The sequence below is a fragment of the Hemitrygon akajei genome, chromosome 1 (assembly GCF_048418815.1).
Source record: "Hemitrygon akajei chromosome 1, sHemAka1.3, whole genome shotgun sequence".
Taxonomy (NCBI): Eukaryota; Metazoa; Chordata; class Chondrichthyes; order Myliobatiformes; family Dasyatidae; genus Hemitrygon; species Hemitrygon akajei.
The window spans coordinates 52,422,449-52,443,588 of NC_133124.1; the positions used below are offsets into that span (position 1 = coordinate 52,422,449).

Sequence of the window (21,140 nt, forward strand, 5' to 3'; positions counted from 1 at the left end):
TGAGTATGCCCACAAGAAAATAAATCTCAAGGTTGTATATGGTGACATATATGTACTTCGATAACAAATTTACTTTGACCTTTGGGAATACTTGTGAAATAGAACATGACTCAGATTGAGAGAGAAGATACAGATAAGCTGTGTAAATGCAGCAAAAGTTTGGCCTCTAATACAGCAGGTAGACCAGAATTGAGAACTATCTGGACAAGACACCTGCAGTAAAATATCAATATTGTCAATAAGATCAGTCATGATCTTATTGAATGATGGAGCAGACTCAACAGGCCAGATGGCTGCCTTCTGCTCCTATTTCTTGTGTTTTTATGCCTCTTGAAATTTTTAATTAACTGCTGAAAGTTATAGTAGGAGCCAATGAACTGTAGAGGGAGATGGAACCTGTATTACACCAGAGATTGTGTTAAACTAGAAAATGAGATTTGTATTTGCAATGCCACTTGCATTCCAGTAAGTTTGTAAAGTTCCTTTCACAAGCATCAAAGAGTAATTTTAAATTTGGACAGATGTTCTACAAGCTAGTCAAACAACAGCTTGATGAAGTCATGCCCACAGAATTGTAAGTTTCAGCCAATATCCTGGTCACCTCTGTCAGGGTGTGTCTTGTAGCAGGAGATCCACCAAAGGCAGTAGTACAGAGTTATAGACTGCATAATCCAATAAATAGCCCTCCAATATCTTCTGTCTGTGTTTGACCTGAATCTATAGGGATAGAATTAAACAAGTCAAATCTCGTAGAACGGTGCAACTCAAAGCATTTTGTAAAATGTTATTGAAATTAAGTAGCACTGTTGTTAATATGATGTAAATTGTAATAAATTATATATGAACCTAGGTAAAATACGAAATAGGATTATATAATAGGAAATGCTCCTGCTAATATAAAATACCATATGCTTCTACAGCTTTGGAGCTATAATAATTTTACAGAGCAAGTTCAACTCCTGTGTAAGTAGCTCTAACTCCGTTTATAGGTGCCTCTGTTGGTCCGCAGATTAATCTGGCATAGTAAACAGACTGAATGATCATTTGGACAGTGGCCAATACATGTAACACAAGCCCTATCCATATCCTTTTTTCAGCTATAGTTTCTCAATTCCCTAGGTGCTGCCACATCTGATTAATTCTGACGTTTTTCTTATGTCTGATCCATATTATTTTGTCTTTTAGTTCCTACGTTATCTGCTTTGTGCATATAAGTCTTTTTGTAGTTGGGATGCTTTAGTAAGGGCCTTAAGATTTCAACAAGTCAATATATCCAATTTGATGATATATATGTATATAGGTGTGTGTGTGTGTATGTCTTTTGTGTACAGTTGAAGTCAGAAGTTTACATACATCTTAGCCAAAGACATTTAAACTCAGTTTTTCACAATTCCTGACATTTAATCCTAGAAAACATTCCCTGTCTTAGGTCAGTTTGGATCACTACTTTATTTTAAGAATGTAAAATGGCAGAATAATACTAGAGAGAATGATTTTTTTCAGCTTTTATTTCTTTCATCACTTTCCCAGTAGGTCAGAAGTTTACATACACTTTGTTAGTGTTTGGTAGCATTGCCTTTAAATTGTTTAACTTGGGTCAAACGTTTTGGGTAGCCTTCCACAAGCTTATCACAGTAAGTTGCTGCAATTTTGTTCCATTCCTCCAGAGTGGTGTAACTGAGTCAGGTTTGTAGGCCTCCTTGCTCGCACACGCTTTTTCAGTTATGCCCACAAATTTTGTATTGGACTGAGGTCAGAGCTTTGTGATGGCCACTCCAATACCTTGACTTTATTGTCCTTAAGCAATTTTGCCACAACTTTGGAGGTATGCTTGGGGTCATTGTCCAGTTGGAAGACTCATTTGCGACCGAGCTTTAACTTCCTGGCTGATGTCTTGAGCTGTTGCTTCAATATATCCACATAAATTTCCTTCCTTATGATGCCATCTATTTTGTGAAGTGCACCAGTCCCTCCTGCAGCAAAGTATCCCCACAACATGATGCTGCCACCCCCATGCTTCACGGTTGGGATGGTGTTCTTCAGCTTGCAAGCCCCACCATTTTTCCTCCAAGCATAACGATGGTCATTATGGCCAGACAGTTCAATTTTTGTTTCATCAGACCAGAGGACATTTCTCCAAAAAGTAAGGTCTTTGTCCCCTTGTGCACTTGCAAACTGTAGTCTGGCTTTTTTATGGCAGTTTTGGAGCAGTGGCTTCTTCCTTGTTGAGCAGCCTTTCAGGTTATGTCAATATAGGACTTGTTTTACTGTGGATGTAGATATTTGTCTACCTGTTTACTCCAGCATCTTCACAAGGTACTTTGCTGTTGTTCAGGGATTGATTTGCACTTTTTGCGCCAAGAGTACATTCATCTCTAGGAGACAGAATGCATCTCCTTCCTGAGTGGTAATGATGGCTGTGTGGTCCCATGGTGTTTATACTTGCGTACTATTGTTTGTACAGATGAACGTGGTACCTTCAGGCATTTGAAAATTGCTCCCAAGGATGAACCAGATTTGACATCATTTTCTGACCTCAATCCGATAGAAATTTTGTAGGCAGTACTGAAAAAGTGTGTGCAAGCAAGGAGGCCTACAAACCTGACTCAGCTACACCAGTTCTGTCTGGAGGAATGGAACAAAATTCCAGCATCTTACTGTGAGAAGCTTGTGGAAGGCTACCCAAAATGTTTGACAAGGCAATGCTACCAAATACTAACTAAGGAAAGTGCTGAAAGAAATAAAAGTTGAAATAAATCATTCTCTCTACTATTATTCTGACATTTCACATTCTTAAAATAAAGTAGTGATCCAAACTGACCTAAGACATGGAATGTTTTCTAGAATTAAATGTCAGGAATTGTGTAAAACTGAGTTTAAATGTCTTTGGCTAAGGTGTATGTAAACTTCTGACTTTGTGTGTGTGTGTGTGTGTGTGTGTGTGTGTGTGTATACACATACATGACTAGCAACTGTACTCACTTCACCAATCAATTTAAAGAATTTTCACTTTGTCTCACAGATTTTGAGTCAGTAATTGCAAGTTAAAGTAGTTGTTCAATATCAAATCATGCATAATTAAGAGGAAAATATTGATATGATTAAGAGAGACACAAGAGAAGTAAATGATATTTTTAAAATGAGCAAATCTAACAAAACTAGTGTCTGTGTTTATAAATGTTTATTTTAAATTCAAGAGAGTCCATTTAAACTGTTGCCAATATTTTATCAAAAATATTAAAAGTGTAACAGTTGATTATGGACTGCTTTAAATTCCACCTTCCTGCTACATTGGACTCTTTCTAGTTTGCTTATCATTCAAATCGGTTCACTGATGATGCCATAGCCTTTGCCCTCCATTCCGTTCTGTCCCACCTAGAAAATGTTGCTTCATATGCCATGATGCTGTTAATTGATTTCAGCTTGGCATTTAGTACATTCATCCCTCAGATCCTTTTCGGTACATTGTTGTCATTGGGTCTCAACCCCTCTTGCTGTATCTGGATCCTGGACTTCTTGACAGAAAGACCACAGCCAGTCTGTGTTGACAGATACATCTCTTGCTACACTTCACTGAACACTGGTGCTCTCCAGTACTAAATGCTTAGCCCGCTGCTATTATGCTGCTGACGCATGACTGCACTGGTAGATCCAGTTCAAACCGAATCATCAAATTGACTGATGACACAACATTGGTTAAATTCATTAACTACGAAGATGAGACAGCATACAGAGAAGAAGGTAGAGTGGCTTGTAGAATGGTGTGAGCACAACAACTTGAGTGTCAACAGGGACAAGATCCAAGAGATGATTGTGGACTTTAGGAAAGTGCATGCTCTTCACAGCATATATGTGGCTCCACTGTGGAGAGAGTTAGGAGCACCAAGTTTCTGGGAGTGCACATGATGGACAATCTCACCTGGTGTCTCAACACCACCTATTTGGTCAAGAAAGCACATCAGCATCTCCACCTCTTGAGGCAAATGAAGCTCTATTCCTACCCTCCCCCCAATTTTAACCATTTTTAAAAATGGGAGCACCATGGAGAATGTCCTGACCAGCTGTATCACATCACCATCTGGTACAGGTATTGCAAGGCATCTGACCCCAGGTCCCTACAAAGGATGTATGGACTGCTGAGAGGCTCATCAGGGGCTCTCTTCCACCCACTAGAGATATTACCAGATGTGTAAGCAGGGCCCTTAGCATTCCCTGCGATCCATCCAGGAATCTCTTTGATCAATCAGGCAGGAGGTATCGTAGCATTAGGACAAGGACTGTTAGAATGGCAAACAGCTTCTTCCCCCAGGCTGTGAGACTATTGAATTCCCTGCCACCATACAAGTCTCTTCACATCATTCACATTATACTGTTTACTTTTTAACTTGTATATGCACCTCATTGTTAATGTATTCATGTTAATATTACTTTGTGCTATGTGTAGGAGTTGTATGAAATGCATTGTGCAGCTTGGTCCAGAGAAATGTTGTTTCATTTGGCTGTAGACATGTGATAGGTTGAATGACAAACTGAATTTGAACTTGATTTAACAGTATTGCTGTGATTTTTACCAAAATCCAGCCCTTTGCATCAGTCATGTCATAACATGAGTAAATCATTCAGTGTCATTTAATAAAGTCTTACTGTATAACTTTTTTAAAATGGAGTATGTTTAGAGATTAATGTTTCTTTTATTTTTCTCCCTAGGATTGATTTCTCATTGATCGATGATGAGGAAAATAATCAATTACTATTAGATCTTGCTGTTTACAGGTTGGCTTTGCTTAGTAATTTAATAATTAACTACAGAATGCCTATCAAAATTTAACCATCTGTAGATAAAATGTATTATTTTTAGGAGGATATTTTAATAACTGGTGTATACTTTTGAGACTAGCTGAGTTTCTGATATTAGTTGTGCAGTATTGGGTTCCATTATTTTTGGACGTGCACCTATTCCATATGTGAGTTCTTTTGTGGTGATTTTAGAGTCTGTGCTGTAGAAATAATAACACAAGCTCATGTACTGACTTCTCCATCATGTTGCACTGAAACACAACATAGTCAAACCCTCAGTCAGGGTATGGAAAATTTCCAGGTGATTATAAGTAAATTGGAAACTACCCTTTATTAGTCAAGGCATAAAACATATGAGTAGGGCAATCATGGTGCTCATGTCCAAAACATTAATTAGGTCACAGATATCTACTGTGTAAATTTCTGCGTACCATATTATATCAAAGATATTACACTGAAGTGGATGCAGAATTTCCAGTTATAGATATTTAATGATGAGGGAAGATTGATTAGCCTGGGTGTTGTTTTCTCTTTAACAATAAAAGTTGATGGGTGATTAAAGTGAGGTGTTAATAATTGAGAGGTCTAGAGGAGGGAGTAGGAAGGACTTGCTCTCTGACATGACCTTGAGATCAAAGATTAAAGGCAATCTGGGAGAAAAATAACCAGAGTTGTGATGGTTTGGAATCCACTGCCTGAAAGGGTGATTGTGGTAAGACCTTCATCATTTTTAAAAATATACCTTGATTAGCGATTGATGGGCCATAATCTGCAAGGCTGCACACTGAGAATTAGACAGCTGTTTTTTAGGTGATGTAAATACAGAGGTCAAAATGCCATAGATCTGTACAATAAATTTCTATGACATAGTGAAATCTGAGTTTGAATAATTCAGCGCAAATTCTAACCTTTTTCTTAAAATTAATTCCACAGGTATCTGGATACATCTTTACTTGACATTGATGTTCAACCAACACACGTTTGTGTGATGGTTAAAGGAAAGGTCAGTAGCTGATACACGTAAAATTAATGTTACACTTACTTACACCATCAAAGCTATTTGAAACTCAAAAAAAGTAAAACCTGCCTGTTGATTCAAAGAGATCACCTTCTCTTTTCCCAATCGTTTTACCTTGTGCTGCATTTCTCGTCAACCTATAAATCCAATTTTGTCATAAATTTACATGGATCCGATGTCAGTACCTAGATTTAAACTGAAAACAGTAATAACGTTGCTTGTACAACATGGCTTCAAAAACTGACATGCTGCACACTCCTCTAGATGCCTTAATTATTAACACCTACTACCATGTGCTACAGGGTCAGATGTAACAGTGCTTAAATGTTACATGCACTCTCAGCGAGACTTGCTATGTCACCAATGACACTCACAAATCTCTACAGCTGTACCGTGGAGAGTACATGCTAGTTGCATCACTGGTATGGAGGAGCCACTGCACAGGATCGGAAATAGCTCAGAAAGTTGTAAACTCAGCCAGCACATCATGGCCAGTAGCCTCCCCAGCATCAAGGACACCTTTGAAATGTGATACCTCAAAGAGTCAGCATCAAACATTAAGAAGCCCCCATTATCCAAGACATGCCTTCTCTAGCATGCGGGGGAGGGGGGGTGTTGCAAGAGCCTGAAGACACATACTCAACATTTCAGGAACAGCTTCTTCTCCTCCACCATCAGATTTCTGAATGGATGCTGAAACCGTAAATACTACCGCAATTACTCCCCCCCCCCCCCTTTTTTTTTGCACTACTAATGTATTTTATTTTTATTTCTTACACAGTATATATACATAATTTTTTAAATTATGAGTTGCAAAGTACTGCTAGCACAAAACTAATTTCATGACATGCGCCACTGATATTGAATCTGATTTTGATTGATTCTTGCATATCTGAAAATAAGAATAAGTCACACAAAACGGGGAGCACTCATTGGGCTGCATCTGTGGAAAGAGAAGCAGTCTGAGCTCTTTTATCTGACCTGAAATATTTTTCCACAAATGCCACCTGAGCTTTTTTCTGTTTTGTTTTGGAATTAGGGGAAGATGTATTATGGTTGCAGTGGATGGAGAATGTGACTATAGTACTTAATCTTGTGGAAAATGAAGTCCGACAATATATCACTGAAGAGGAGTGGGTTCTATTGTTTTGGGATGTACACAGGAGGCCTAAGTCAGGGAAAAGTGATCTGCTTGTAGTGGACTGAAAACGGCAGTGGAATGAGGTACTTTGGCTTTCGATAGCAAGGTTTGATAGCAAGATAGTCAGGTTTGAGGAAGTGGATCTAGAAGCACAATATTGTGTTAATAATATAGGACAGTAAATGCATTTTTAGATTTGAGTGCATCACCTCCTTTAAATGTGATAGTCCTTGACATAGTTGAAGTAATTATTTCTGAGACATTGGTAAGTCAGAAGTTCAATGCTCAGTTACGCACTGTTTCATCTGTTTAGTATCAATTCCATCAGTAAATTGCTGGTGACATACAATGGTGTTTATCTGTGGTCTGAATGTGAAATCAGATCTTAAAAAGTACTTATGGAGGTCATTCCTGACATTCTGTAAATGGATATATGTAGATTGATAAGGACAACATCAATTGTGCTTTCTCTTCTCCCTTATATTGACTCTTTCATCACTTGCAATAAACCTTACTTGGCAATTTTTCTCCTCAGACAATCAGTGATAGAAATGGTTTTTCTATGCTGATCAATTTGATCAGCCAGAGGACCAGCAATGCCTATTTAATACAAGGCTATTTACCTGCAGGAGAGTTGTATAAAAGATTTCATTCCAGCCATTTTGGTAGTTATGGATTATTATTATGTAATTTATGTTTGGCCATACCCCAGCCATTGTGACTCTGGATCATTGAATCAATAGGTTCAATTTAATGTCAGAGAAATGTATAGAATATACATCCTGAAATTCTTTTTCTTCGCAAAAACAGAAGAGTGCCCCAAAGGATGAATAACAGTTAAATGTTAGAACCCTGAAGCAACTCCCAGCTCCCCCCTCCACACATAAGCAGCAGCAAAGTAACGATTCCCTCCTCACCAGCAAAATCGCATCGGCACCCCCACAACATGCACTCAAGTGCAGTGAAGCATCAATAAAAACACAAGATTTGCAGTACCCCAATGACTACTCATTCACCTGGTATTCAACATACCATAGGCTGTCTCTTCTCCCTAACAAGAGAAAAAGAAGTGTCCCCATTTCACAGCGAGAGGGCCATAACAAAACAACTCGCCGATTTATGGTATTAAAAGTTTGTTGCGTCGCTTTTTCCGAGCACTGTGCCCAAAGATCTTGGGTCTCTGGGCACACAGCCAGCTGACTGCTTTTGATCTTCTATGTACTCCCATGACACACCAGTTTTCTGCAGTGGCACCAACCTTGAATCCGCCCACCTGCAGAGCCAGGAAAATCCGACACCCTGAAGGCGTGCTAGTCTTCTGGGCCATGTCCTTGGCATATTGATAAATGACCAGCCAGTCGATCATCAGGACATCCTAGGCAGAGGAATTGAAGTTGAATGCCAGCCAACAGGATGGCTCCACTGCAGGCTCTGTGTTTTGAAGATAGACTTTTGCACATAGAGGAGTCGTGCAAAAACCATGAAAATACTTAATGAAATTAAGCAACTTATTTTATAGTTTAAATGTATAAAATTAGCAGCAAAAAATCAGTTTGTAAGTGCTATGCTACTTTTATTTATCAATACATTTTATTTTTTCAATTTTTCTGTATTTTTAGGTATTTCAGCTAGTGCTTCAAGAAGAAGTGAAACCTGATAGTAGTTCTGCCAAAAGGTCCCAGACGACTGGACATTTGCTTATTACAATGCCAAAGGTATAGATTCACTGAAAATTCAGTTCTTTTTACTAGTTGCCTTACCATCTTTTTAGTTCAGCTGAAGTGTCCCAGTTGTGATGAGTTGGTAATTTAGTCTGGTGAATGACAATAACCTACCTACAGCCATTCCAGATTAGTAAAGAACACTTTATTTATGTTGATTTGATGAGAGGCAACATCCTTTTCTCATGTACAAGCATGGCAATAGTTATATTAATATCATATTCTATTCTTCCTAAAATACAGTGAAAATGAGCTCATTTTTTTGCTATAACTATTTGGAAAATCCTGCTTTAATCGGTTATATAAAGCAGTAAGAAGAAAGAACTATAGAAACTTATTCCTCTAGCAACACAAAGGACATTGCAGATGCTGTGGTCAAATCAACACGTACAAACAAGCTGGAGGAACTCAGCAGGTCAGGCAGCATCCGTTGAAAGGAGCAGTCAACGTTTCGGGCCGAGACCCTTCGTCAGGACTGAAGAAGGAAGGGGCAGGGGCCCTATAAAGAAGGTGGGGGAGGGGGGAAGGTGCCAGGTGAAAAATAAATCAGAGGAAAGATCAAGGGGTGGGGGAGGGGATAGGCAGGAAAGGTGAAGAAGGAATGTAAAGGGAATGCAGTATGGGTAGTAGAAGAAGGCAGAATCATGAGAGAGGTGATAGGCAGCTGGAAGAGGAGGCAGTGTGAAAGTGGGATGGGGGAAGGGAGAGGGAGGGAATTACCAGAAGTTGGAGAATTCAATGTTCATACCAAGGGGCTGGAGACTACCCAGACGGTATATGAGGTGTTGCTCCTCCAACCTGAGTTTGGCTTCATCATGGCAGTAGAGGAGGCCATGTATGGACATATCCGAATGGGAATGTGAAGTGGGTGGCACTTCGGCCCTCACCCCATCCTCCCGTCACCACAACAGGGACCGTGTTCCCCTTGTCCTCATCTACCACCCCACCAGCCTCCGGATCCAGCATATCATCCTCCGCAACTTCCGCCACCTTCAACAGGACCCCACCACTAAGCACATCTTTCCCTCTCTACCCCTCTCCGCTTTTCACAGAGATCATTCCCTCTGAGAATGCCTGGTCCACAGTCCCTCCCCACAGATCTCCCACCTGGCACTTATCCCTGCAAACGTAAGTGCTACACCTGTCCCTACACCTCCTCTCTTACCACCATTCAGGGCCCCAAACAGTCATTCCACGTGAGGCAACACTTCACTTGTGAGTCTGTTGGGGTCATCTATTGCATCCAGTGCTCCCGGTGCGGCCTCCTCTACATCGGCGAAACCCGACGCAGATTGGGGGATCGCTTTGTTGAGCACCTACGCTCCGTCCGCCACAACAGACAGGATCTCCCAGTTGCCACCCACTTCAACTTTGCTTCACATTCCCATTCGGATATGTCCATACATGGCCTCCTCTACTGCCATGATGGGGCCAAACTCAGGTTGGAGGAGCAACACCTCATATACCGATTGGGTAGTCTCCAGCCCCTTGGTATGAACATCGAATTCTCCAACTTCCGGTAATTCCCTCCCTCTTCCTTCCCTCATCCCACTTTCACTGCCTCCTCCTCCAGCTGCCTATCACCTCTCTCATGATTCTGCCTTCTTCTATACTACAGTGCTTTCCCCTTACATTCCTTCTTCACCGTTCCTGCCTATCCCCTCCCCCACCCCTTGATCTTTCCTCTGATTGGTTTTCCACCCTCCCCCCCCCCCCACCTTCTTTATAGGGCCTCTGCCCCCTCATCCCTCAGTCCTGACGAAGGGTCTCGGCCCGAAACATTGACTGCTCGTTTCCACGGATGCTGCCCGACCTGCTGAGTTCCTCCAGCTTGTTTGTACATGTTGATTCCTCTAGCAACAATTTGACCAGCTTAGAATCGACAATAAGTGTAACCAGGATGTACAATAGGGTTTAACACCAATGCTAGCCCTTCGGGGTTTACCTTTGAGAAAACAGTAGTGAACAAGCCATGAGTAAATAGACTGACATACATGGAATACAAGAGATGGTCAGAAAACAACAGAAAAGCCATGCAGCTGAAAAAGAAATTATCACTACATGATCCTTCCTGCCAGTCTTCACGGCAGTTTTCCCACTTAAAGCCTAGATGTTACATTACCATGCAAGTAGTCAGGATTCATAGCAGAATCCTAGCACTTGGGCCACGAGCATAGCAGTGGGATGACTAGGAGTTCACATCAGCTTCATGCTGCAGTGATGAGACCAGGGGTTTGCAATAAGTTCCTGGCACAGGGATAAGACCATAAAATGTACGAACGGAATTAGGCCATTCAGCCTAATTCTGCTGCGCCATTCCATCATGGCTGATCGCAGGTCCCACTCAACACCATACACCTGCCTTCTTGCCATATCCTTTGATGCCTTGACCAATCAGGAAACTATTAATTTCCACTTTCAATAGCCCCATGGACCCAGCCTCCACTACAATCTATGGCAGAGCATTCCATAGATTCACTACTTTCTGGCTAAAAATAATTCCTCCTTACCTCTGTTCTAAAAGGTCACCCGTACCCCACCATTGGAAACATCCTCTCCACATCTACCTTAGAGTCCTTTCAACATTTGGTAGGTCTCAATGAGATCCCCCCACATTCTTCTAAATTCCAGTGAGTACAGGCACAAAGCTGCCAACTGTTTCTCGTATGTTATTCCCTTCAATCCTGGAATCATCCTCTGGACTCTCTCCAAAGACAACACATCCTTTCTAAGATACGGGGCACAAAACTGTTGACAATACTCCCAAGTGCAGCCTGACTAATGTCTTAGAAAGCCTCAGTATTATCTCTTTGCTTTTATATTCTATTCCCCATGAAATAAATGCCAACATTGCATTTGCCTTTGTTACTACAGACTCAGCCTGTAAATTAACCTTCAGCCTGTAAATTAACCTTTGTGGGAATCTTGCATACAGAATCCTAAATCCCTCTGCATCTCTGATGTTTGAACCTTCTCTGCATTTAGATAATAGACCACACTATTGTTCCTTTTACCAAAATGCATTGTTGTACATTTCCCAACTCTATTCCATCTGCAACTTTTTTGCCCATTCTTACAATTTGTCCAAGTCTTGCTGCAATCGCATTGCTTCCTCAGCACTACCTACCCTTCCACCTATCTTCATATCATCTGCAAACTTTGGCACAAAGCCATCAATTCCATTATCCAAATCATTGATAAACAATGTGAAAAGCAGTGATCCCATACTCTCCCCTGAGGAACACCACTAGTCACTGGTAGCCAACCAGAAAAGGCCCCCTTTATTCCTACTTGTTGCCTCCTGGCTGTCAGCCATTCCTCTATCTATAAGGAGAGCTATGAAGCCAAATAGAGGGATGAGACATTAGCTTCCATTACATCGAACAGGTGGTGATGTGGGACAGCATAGGATCCTGACATCTGTCAACACGCAGAGCAGATGCTCCCAGTCTCCAGCAATAAACTACACTTATTATGTCAACATCCTTGAGTCCTATCAGCAATGAATGGACATACAACTGGTCCCAGCATACACAACCACTTCCCTTCCACACAGAGCTATGGGTGATTCATTGCTGGATTCTTACCTGATTCCCAGAAAAGCACTGTGTTGAGCTTTGACCAGGTCATAGCAGCACACAGCATCAGGGAGAGATTCCTGACATGTGTTGTCAGTAAACATGCTATATTGCCACTTGTAGCACTGATTACACCAGCATACTCATTCCAGGAAATGTGTCCTGAGCCGAGCCAATAGTGCATATTGCCAATGTATTGTATTTTAAACACTGTAATTTGGTGTTGACTGATGCAGTACCTATGTTTTGTGTTCACCCAGTGTACAAACTTGCCCCCTATGAAACCTAATTCCTGAGTAGTAGATTCACAAACTTATATTCCAAACATTATCTTAATTTCCTTTTCATAATATTAACTAGTAGGTTGCTTTTGGTTGCATATCATTTTATTCTTTTCTCTATGAATAACAAATATTTTTAATCTGGATCTCTAATCTGAGATAATTCTTTCAGGTGCATGAAATTATTAGGCCAACGCTCAAGAGTAAAACTACAGCTAGACCTTTAACCAGCGCCAATCCAGACCCAGATGTTTCAAGGTAATTATTATGTAATATCAAGCTAAATATTCCCTATGTATCAATACAGTTCCTTGCATTGATGTTGTGTCTTGCATCAGATCAGAATCAGGTTTCTTATCACCAGCATGCGTTGTGAAATTTGTTAATTTAGCAGTAGCAGTTCAATGCAATACACACTGTAAAAGAGGAAAAATATAAAATAATAATAGTAAATATGTAAATCAATTGCAGTATACATATATTGAATAGATTAAAAATCATACAAAAAACAGAAATAATATATTTAAAAAGTGAGGTAGTGTTCACGGGTTCAATGTCCATTTAGGAATTGGATGACAGAGGGGAAGAAGCTGTTCCTGAATCGCTGAGTGTGTGCCTTCAGGCTTCTGTACCTCCTACCTGATGGTAACAGTGAGAAAAGGGCATGCCCTGGGTGCTGGAAGTCAATAATGGGCACTGCCTTTCTCAGACACCACTCCTTGAAGATGTCCTGGGTGCTTTGTAGCTAAAACCCAAGATGAAGCCGACTAGATTTACAACTCTCTGCAGTTTCTTTCAGTCCTGTCCAGTAGCACCCCCCCGTCCCCATACCAGACAGTGATGCAGCCTGTCAGAATAGTCAGTGATGATCAGAGTAAGATGGGGTGGGGTGCACAGGACAGTACTAATCACACGTAGAAATCCACTTTTGTCTTGCCTCCACCAACTAATATAATTTACCATTACCCAAAAATTGATCTATACAGTCAGTACCAGGTGAAAATTATGTATAATATGGCATTGCCAGAGTTAGAGATTTCTAGAATCGCTAGCAGCATTTGTTAGTAGTGTATGTACTTCTGTTGGGAAATGTTTATAATTCTTTGCACTATTTTATTAGCATCTTGTGAACCTAATAATCTCAATAATGCCCAAAATTAATTTCTCTTGGGATTTTCTATTACATTGATTGTGACTGGCCCTGTCCATTTTTTTTCTCATATCTAATTTCTCATATCTCTCCACCATATCCAAGCCTTTCAATATTTGGTAGATTTCAATAAGATCCCCCTCATCCTTATAAGTTCCTGTGGGTGGAGGCCCAGAGCTATCAAACACTTCTCATACATTAACGCTTTCATCCCCGAGATCATTCTCATCAATACCCTCTGAACCCACTTCAGTATTAGCACATCCATCCTTGGATATGGCACCCAAACTGCTCGCAAAATTCATATGTGGTATGACCAATGCTTTATAAAGCTTCAGCATTACATCCTTGTTTTTATATTGTAGCTGTCTTGAAATGAATACTACCATTGCACTTGCCATCCTTACTGCATGTAAACCTTTAGGGAATCTGCATGAGTGCTCTCAAGTTCCTTTTTACTTCCAATTCTGAACTTTTTCTCCATTTAGAAAATAGTCTATGCTTCCTTTTAGCAAAGTTTTCTCAAGAGTCACCTTCATTCTCCAGAACTTGTCTTAAGAACCCAGTAGGTTTCTCCTCTTACATGATACAGCTTATCAAAAATCAAGAAAAGCTCTTCAGGCATACAGAATTTTGATTTTGTGTTTTGTTTTCATGTCTGGAAGGAATGTAGGGTGTTTTCCAGCATTGTTAAGCTCCCAAAAGTAGAAGCATTGATAGAGAGCGCTCATGGTCTTTCACAGTTGCTTCCTTGAGAGCTTCCAGCCATAAATGCTGCTTCTACAAGAAAACTTTCTCCTAAGTGTACCTAATTTTTGGGTTCCCTCATGTTCTGTTTATCCTTGATGGGATTTGGCATTCTCCCACACATCCACCCCCGGCTCTTATCCCGATGATTATAGCATGCACTCCAGCCTTATCAACAATTTCTTTATGAAGCTTTTTTTTAAAACAACTCGAGGAACGTTGCCAATGTAATTTTAATGCCAGATAAATTATGCAGATGAATATATAGACCTATGTTTATGATTATTGTCGTTAATCTACTCATCTTTTTTGACAGAAGTTATTCCGATACATTTTGGTGATTAGATGAATGCCCTGACTTATCTCATGGGTTAGATGAATGAGAGATGATCTTATCAAAACATAAACAACTAAAACTGCTATGGACTAAGTGTAAAACATCCTTAAAATTACAGGAAGGATTTATTGAAAATCAATGGCAAATTAGAGAAGATATACAGTATATTTCAGAAGAACTTGTCAGTATAACAAATAAATGTTGATATTAATTAAAAGTAAGGCCTTTGCCCACCAATCCTGTTGATATTTTTCAAAAAATATTACTAGATCGGAAGAATTGGGTATTGGTTTAAAGTCATGAAAATTTAAATTTTGGGCTGTCGAGGTGTGTTTTCTGATAAGAGCTTCAGGTACATTATTACTATCCATATCTTATTCTGCCATACCTGTAAAAATGGCAAGATCTTTATAAGTAGATAAAGAACATTTTTTTCTTTCGCCAGAGAATCTAAAACACACTTCAGCACTCCTCTTCAACTTTTCACTCTCAGAGCACACTGCCCTCCATTCTCTCTGCGCCTATCCCAACAATCAAGCCTGCAGACAAAGGGATTGCTTTTGTAGTCTGGCAAACTGACCTGGTGAGATCAGTTACCTCCTTATACCTACCCCTCGAGAAGAACACCTCTCCACACAATCAGACAACTGAGTCCGACACCATCAATGATCTCATCCATTCTGGCAAACTCCCATGCACTGCCACCAAACTCATAGTTCCCCTACCTTGCACTGCTCGCTTCTACCACCTGTCCAAGATCCTCAAACCAGACTGTCTGGGTTGGCTTATTGACTCTACCTGCTCCACTGAACTCGTGCCTTCGTTTCTTAATTCCAGTCCTTTTCCACCTACATCTGTGGCACTTCTCATACCCTCAGTCTCCTCAGTAAGTTTCAGTACCCTGGCCCTGACTGCCTCACCTTCATCATGGATGTTCAATCCCTTACACTTCTATCACCCATCAGGAAGGCTTCAAAGCTCTCCACTTCCTTCTCGACAAAAGTACCAACCAATCCCTCTCCTCCATCTGGCAGAACTGATCCTCATGCTGAACAGTTTCTACTTCTGTCTGCTCCCACTTTAATCAAACTTGAGGGGCAACCATCAGAAATCGCATGGGCCCCAACTATGCCTGCCTGTTCGTTGGCTATGTAGAAGTGCCCATGTTGATGCCTTCCCCAGTTATTCTCCTCAATTCTTCCTCCACTCCATTGATGACTGCATCTGTTTCCATAAATAGTAGAGGGTTTCTCTCCTTCTGGTAAAAAAAATATCCACTCCCCCATTGCTTCCAGTCCCCACTCAGACCTTTTACTACTTCTCCTCCATCTATTACTCTCCCTGGTCCCTTCCTCCTCTTGCCTATGGTGCACTTTCCTCTTGTATCAGAATCTTCTTTCTTCATCCCTTCACCTATCACTTTCCACTTAGCCTCTTCTGCCTGTTCCCACCTTTTGATTCTGGCATATTTTCCGTCTCAGTCCTGAAGAAGCGTCTTGGCCCGAAATATCAGCTGTCTGACTGCTCCTGCTGAGTTCTCCCAGCATGTTGAGTGTGTTGCTTTGGATTTCCAGCATCTGCAGACTTCCTCGTGTTTATCTAAAACACAGACTTCATTTGTAATTAAGGGAAATGCTATTTTGTGATTCTTTTTTTTTGATATTGGAAAGCCATTTTACTAATAGAGCAGAGGAAACCTGGGACACTTTACAAAATGTCATGAGTCAGATGGTCTTCTCCTGCTCATATTTCTTGTTTCTTTTTCTTCTGGATCAATTGAACTGCAAAATAAGATGAACAGATTTTTATTGAGATAAATGTGGTGAAGGAAGATTATGGGTTTGGGGATATGGAGCCAAAGTGGTTAAAAGTTGTTGGTGTACACATAATTAAACAGCAAAAAAAGGGGTTGAGACCTAGAGTGGCCTATTCCTTATATGGAGCCTTTGTTCTGCCCTCATTATCCAATGTAAAGGTCTTGAAGAGAAAATACTTTTAAAATGAATCACTATGGTATGTTACGTAGGACTAGATGTTAATATCCCTTATTTACACCCCTGATGCATGCTGCCTAGACTCTGCGGGGTAGCCAAGTAAGTGGTGGCATCTTCTGGGTTATCAAGTGGGCGCCCTCTTTCCCTAGTGTTTTGCTGATGGGCCCATGACACCTCCAGCGGGTTCAGCAGTGAATCCCGGCATCCCGGGCTCACCCCCCACCCCTAGATGCCATTCACTCAGTTGGGGCGCAGATGGAATCCTTTCTGTTCATCCAGAGTCACTGACTACCCTTTTCAGCAGCTCTGGAGAGGTCTTTGACTGCTTGTCGGTGCGTCCTACCTCACACTCCCAACTCCCGCAGTAGCCTTGATGTTGATGTGGCTACAAATCCTCTGCAGCTTACTTCGACCGGTCGCACCCTTGCTTTCCAGCCACTTTGCCGCACGTCAGCTGCAAGCTCAGCGTACCTCAGCTTCTTGGGCTCGTAGGCCTCCTACACTGCATCCTCCCACAGGGCACTGTAAGCTTGATGATGTAAACGAGATGGAGTGAGGCTGACCATAGCAGAAGGTCTGGTCTGAGGTTGGTTTCCGTGATTTCAGTTGGGAAGCAGAGCCTCTGGCCCAAGTCTGCCGCCATCTTCCAATCACGTGCCGCCCGGTGTCTGGTCTCAGTCTCAGAGACACAGGCGATACAGTACGTTGGCAGGGGGAGGCGGCAAGGTGCGCAAAAGCTGTCGCTTTTGAGGAGGGAGAGTGTTAGGGTTGGGGCGAGAGGGGGGATGGAGATTATATATAATGTAGAGATGGGTATATACAGGTTTCCCCCGCTATTCGAAGGTAGAGCGTTCCTATGAAATGGTTCGTAAGCTGGAATGTCGTAAAGTGAAGAAGCAATTACCATTTATTAATATGGGAAAAATTTGTGAGCATTTGCAGACCCAAAAAATAACCTACCAAATCATGCCAAATAACACATAAAACCTAAAATAGCAGTAACGTATAGTAAAAGCAGGAATGATCTGATAAATACACAGCCTATATAATAACCATATAACAATTTCAGTACGGAAACAGGCCATCTCGGCCCTTCTAGTCTGTGCTGAACACTTACTCTCACCTAATCCCACTGACCCGCACTCAGCCCATAACCCTCCATTCCTTTCCTGTCTATATACCTATCCAATTATGCTTTAAATGACAATACCGAACCTGCCTCTATCACTTCTACTGGAAGCTCATTCCACACAGCTACCACTCTGAGTAAAGAAATTCCTCCTCAAGTCACCCTTAAACTTTTGCCCCGTAAGTCTCAACTCATGTCCTCTTGTTTGAATCTCCCCTACTCTCAATGGAAAAAGCCTATCCATGTCAACTCTATCTACCCCCCTCATAATTTTAAACACCTCTATCAAGTCCCCCCTCAACCTTCTATGCTCCAAAGAATAAAGACCTAACTTGTTCAATCTTTCCCTGTAACTTAGGTGCTGAAACCCAGGTAACATTCTAGTAATCTTCTCTGTCCTCACTCTATTTTGTTGGTATCTTTCCTGTTATGGTGTGTTAGGCTGAGTCGTTGGAGGTTGGGGTGGTGGGAGGTAGAGGAGACTGGGGTGTCATCTCATCGTCGTCTGTTTCCATCAGGACAGGCAGGTCACCTCTTCTATGTCTGCCTGCCTCAATGTCGAAGGTCGAGTTTCTTCGTCTGCTGTGGCTGATGTGGAAGGCTTGAAATACGACAGTCTACTTGACTGCTTAGCCTTGCGCATTTTTCTATCATACACTTCTTTGTAAGCACTCAAACCATCCTGCAAATATGCCCTAAACCTACATACCCTTTCAAAATTAAAGTCGTACTTTTCTGCAATTGTTGCTGCGTTGTCAATCGCAACGAAAATCTCACGCAATTGCTTCCGGTTCAGTTCCTGGACGTCTTCACTTTTGGGCTGTTCGGCTTCAATTGTTATCCTTTCCTCTTCATCAGCTCTTTATCTCTCAGTTCTTGGTCATGGGATGCCAAAACCTCTTCAATATCATCTTCGTCAACTTCCACAAACCTTTAGCCAAACTCACTATGTCCTTCCTTTGTTCACCATGATCAAAACACTTAATTATGTCTAGTTTTACGCTAAGTGTAGCGTGCTCTTACACGTTCTTTTAGGCTTTTCCGATACCTTAGAACTCATCTTGATAATGGATGCACAAAATAAATCGACGTAAAGCACAGATGCTCACAGGCACGTGTTTGAGCAATGCCGGCTAGAATGCAGTTCCGGGGGAGGAACTTGGCTGCTCGGCGCACGCTGCCTTTTTTCATAACAGTGAAAACATGTTCTGTTAGCGAAAACAGGTAACTAGTGTAGGTCTTTCGTAACAGCGAGTTGATGTAAAGCGAATTTCGAAAAACGGGCGACACATGTATCCACACACACACACAGGTCTAGGTGAGTGGTTGCTGTGCAGACTCAGCAGCTCCATTGACAGGCTGTTTTCCAGGCTGAAAAAGCTGTTTTAAAAAAAGCAAAGCAATAAACACAATTCATAACTGACACCTTAACACCTGGCATTAAACACGTTTGTGGGTTAATTTCTGGGAATTACAGAAAATTCAGAAAGAATGAAGATCTGATTGTTTTAGGCCATTGGCTTCTTCCCCTATCCACTGCTAAAAAAGTGTTCAGAAATATCTGGGGAGGAATCAATGCATAATGGTTTCTAATCCTTTCATAGTTCAGATATCTTGACTCTAAGTAATATCTTTGCTTTTGGCATGCAGATAATGTACAATTGATATAATGCAAGTTGAACTGGAACATATGGAGCAAATGACATTTGCTTAAGCTGCAGCCTGTCTTTGATGACCTTGGAAGTTTTACGAAATCACAAGATCACAAGACAAAGGAGCAGAAGCAGGCCATTTGGCCCATCGAGTCTGCACCGCCACTCCATGAGCTAAACTATTCTCCCATCTAGTTCCAATTTTGTGTAAAATTTTTGAAGTGAATATTAAATCAATTTGAAGCTATAATATGCCCTGTGAAAACCATATTAATGATAGAGCTTGGTAGAATCCACCAATAGATGTACAATCTTCATGGATAGAAAAATTTAAGCAGTACCCTAATTTGATTGACTGTCATGTTGTCCCACAGAACAACTCAATGTATTGAGAAGTTAGAAGTGGATCCAAGCAAGCGTGTTGACTTGACCAATATTGTGACTGCAAAGAAATCAGTTGCTCAAGGTCCTCTCAGATTTCACCAAAGTAGAGTACCAGAAAGGAACAACGGTGACTTCCAAGATAATCCTGAGGTTCCACCATTGGTCAATTAAAAACGGATATGAATCAGCACTCATTCTTCTGGACATCTGATGAAGTGAAATTCTTTGCCCTGGATATGAGTTTGTAAATTTAATTGGGTAGTTTCACTAATTTTAATTTAAGCAGTGTTGAAAATAAAATTTAACAGTACCAGAATTCTTGGGTCTTATGTTGCTTATTAGTGACTGAGGTCACCAGACATCAATCACAAAGAACCAACTTGTTATAGCTATGTTTGTTAGTTAAAATGATAGACTCTGAGCACAGTTTTAAGGAACCTGCTAAATCACTATTGCTATTAAGTTTTTAAAACCTTTTATAAATCAGACCTACCTAAGCTTTAAATGAAGAAACCAAAATCATATAATTCATTTTTTACTCATGTATCTTATTGATTGCCACCTACTGGCAGTGCAGAAGAATAAGTTTAGAAAAGTTAGATTTTTATTTAACTGGAAATTAGTTTGTTCTAAAAACAAAGCAAGCTGCTGAAAACAAAAAATTATTCCATTACTGTTGGCTTATTTATATTTAGTAGTGATCATCTGCCAACATAGTATATTTTATGTGCTCAAACAAGTGGTTTCTCAGGAATATATTAAATAAATCTTTTCCGGTTTATGGATTCAACAGATCATTTGAAACACTAAAGACATCTTTGAGGTACCTGATCTTCACGTTTCAAAAGAATACAGTTTCATTGCCTATTGCTCAAATCAAAATGAACAATGTGATTGGTTCTTGTGTTAGAGACAAACAGATTTCTATAATGAAATCAAAAAACAGATCTAGTACAAGCCTCTAGCTATTCAGCAACAATGGGCACATCATTCAAGTACATTATACAATACTAATACACTATCCTTCTCTTGAAGAGCAATGTAGCAAAACACTTGCATGATATGATCATGTGAATGTTGAAGTTGATCATTTTTCATATTTTAATAATTGTAATAATATTAGTTTTAATCATGCAAGGGATATTAATATGTATTCTTTGTTTTAAGCAGAAGGAAGAGTTTTAAGTCTTTCACCTGCCAGACATTCAAGG

The 21,140-nt window shown here is 40.7% G+C and overlaps 1 protein-coding gene across 1 annotated transcript in view; it reads left to right on the plus strand.

Moving 5' to 3' along the window:
• Positions 1-20,242, plus strand: part of dnaaf11 (dynein axonemal assembly factor 11) — a 53,230-nt gene extending 32,988 nt beyond the window's left edge. The window contains exons 8-12 of the mRNA XM_073043203.1: positions 4,708-4,773; positions 5,731-5,800; positions 8,576-8,671; positions 12,709-12,794; positions 19,920-20,242. Coding sequence (XP_072899304.1) covers positions 4,708-4,773; positions 5,731-5,800; positions 8,576-8,671; positions 12,709-12,794; positions 19,920-20,100 — 499 coding nt within the window. The 3' untranslated portion in view covers positions 20,101-20,242. The remainder of the gene's footprint in view (positions 1-4,707; positions 4,774-5,730; positions 5,801-8,575; positions 8,672-12,708; positions 12,795-19,919) is intronic.
• Positions 20,243-21,140: the final 898 nt, after the last annotated feature.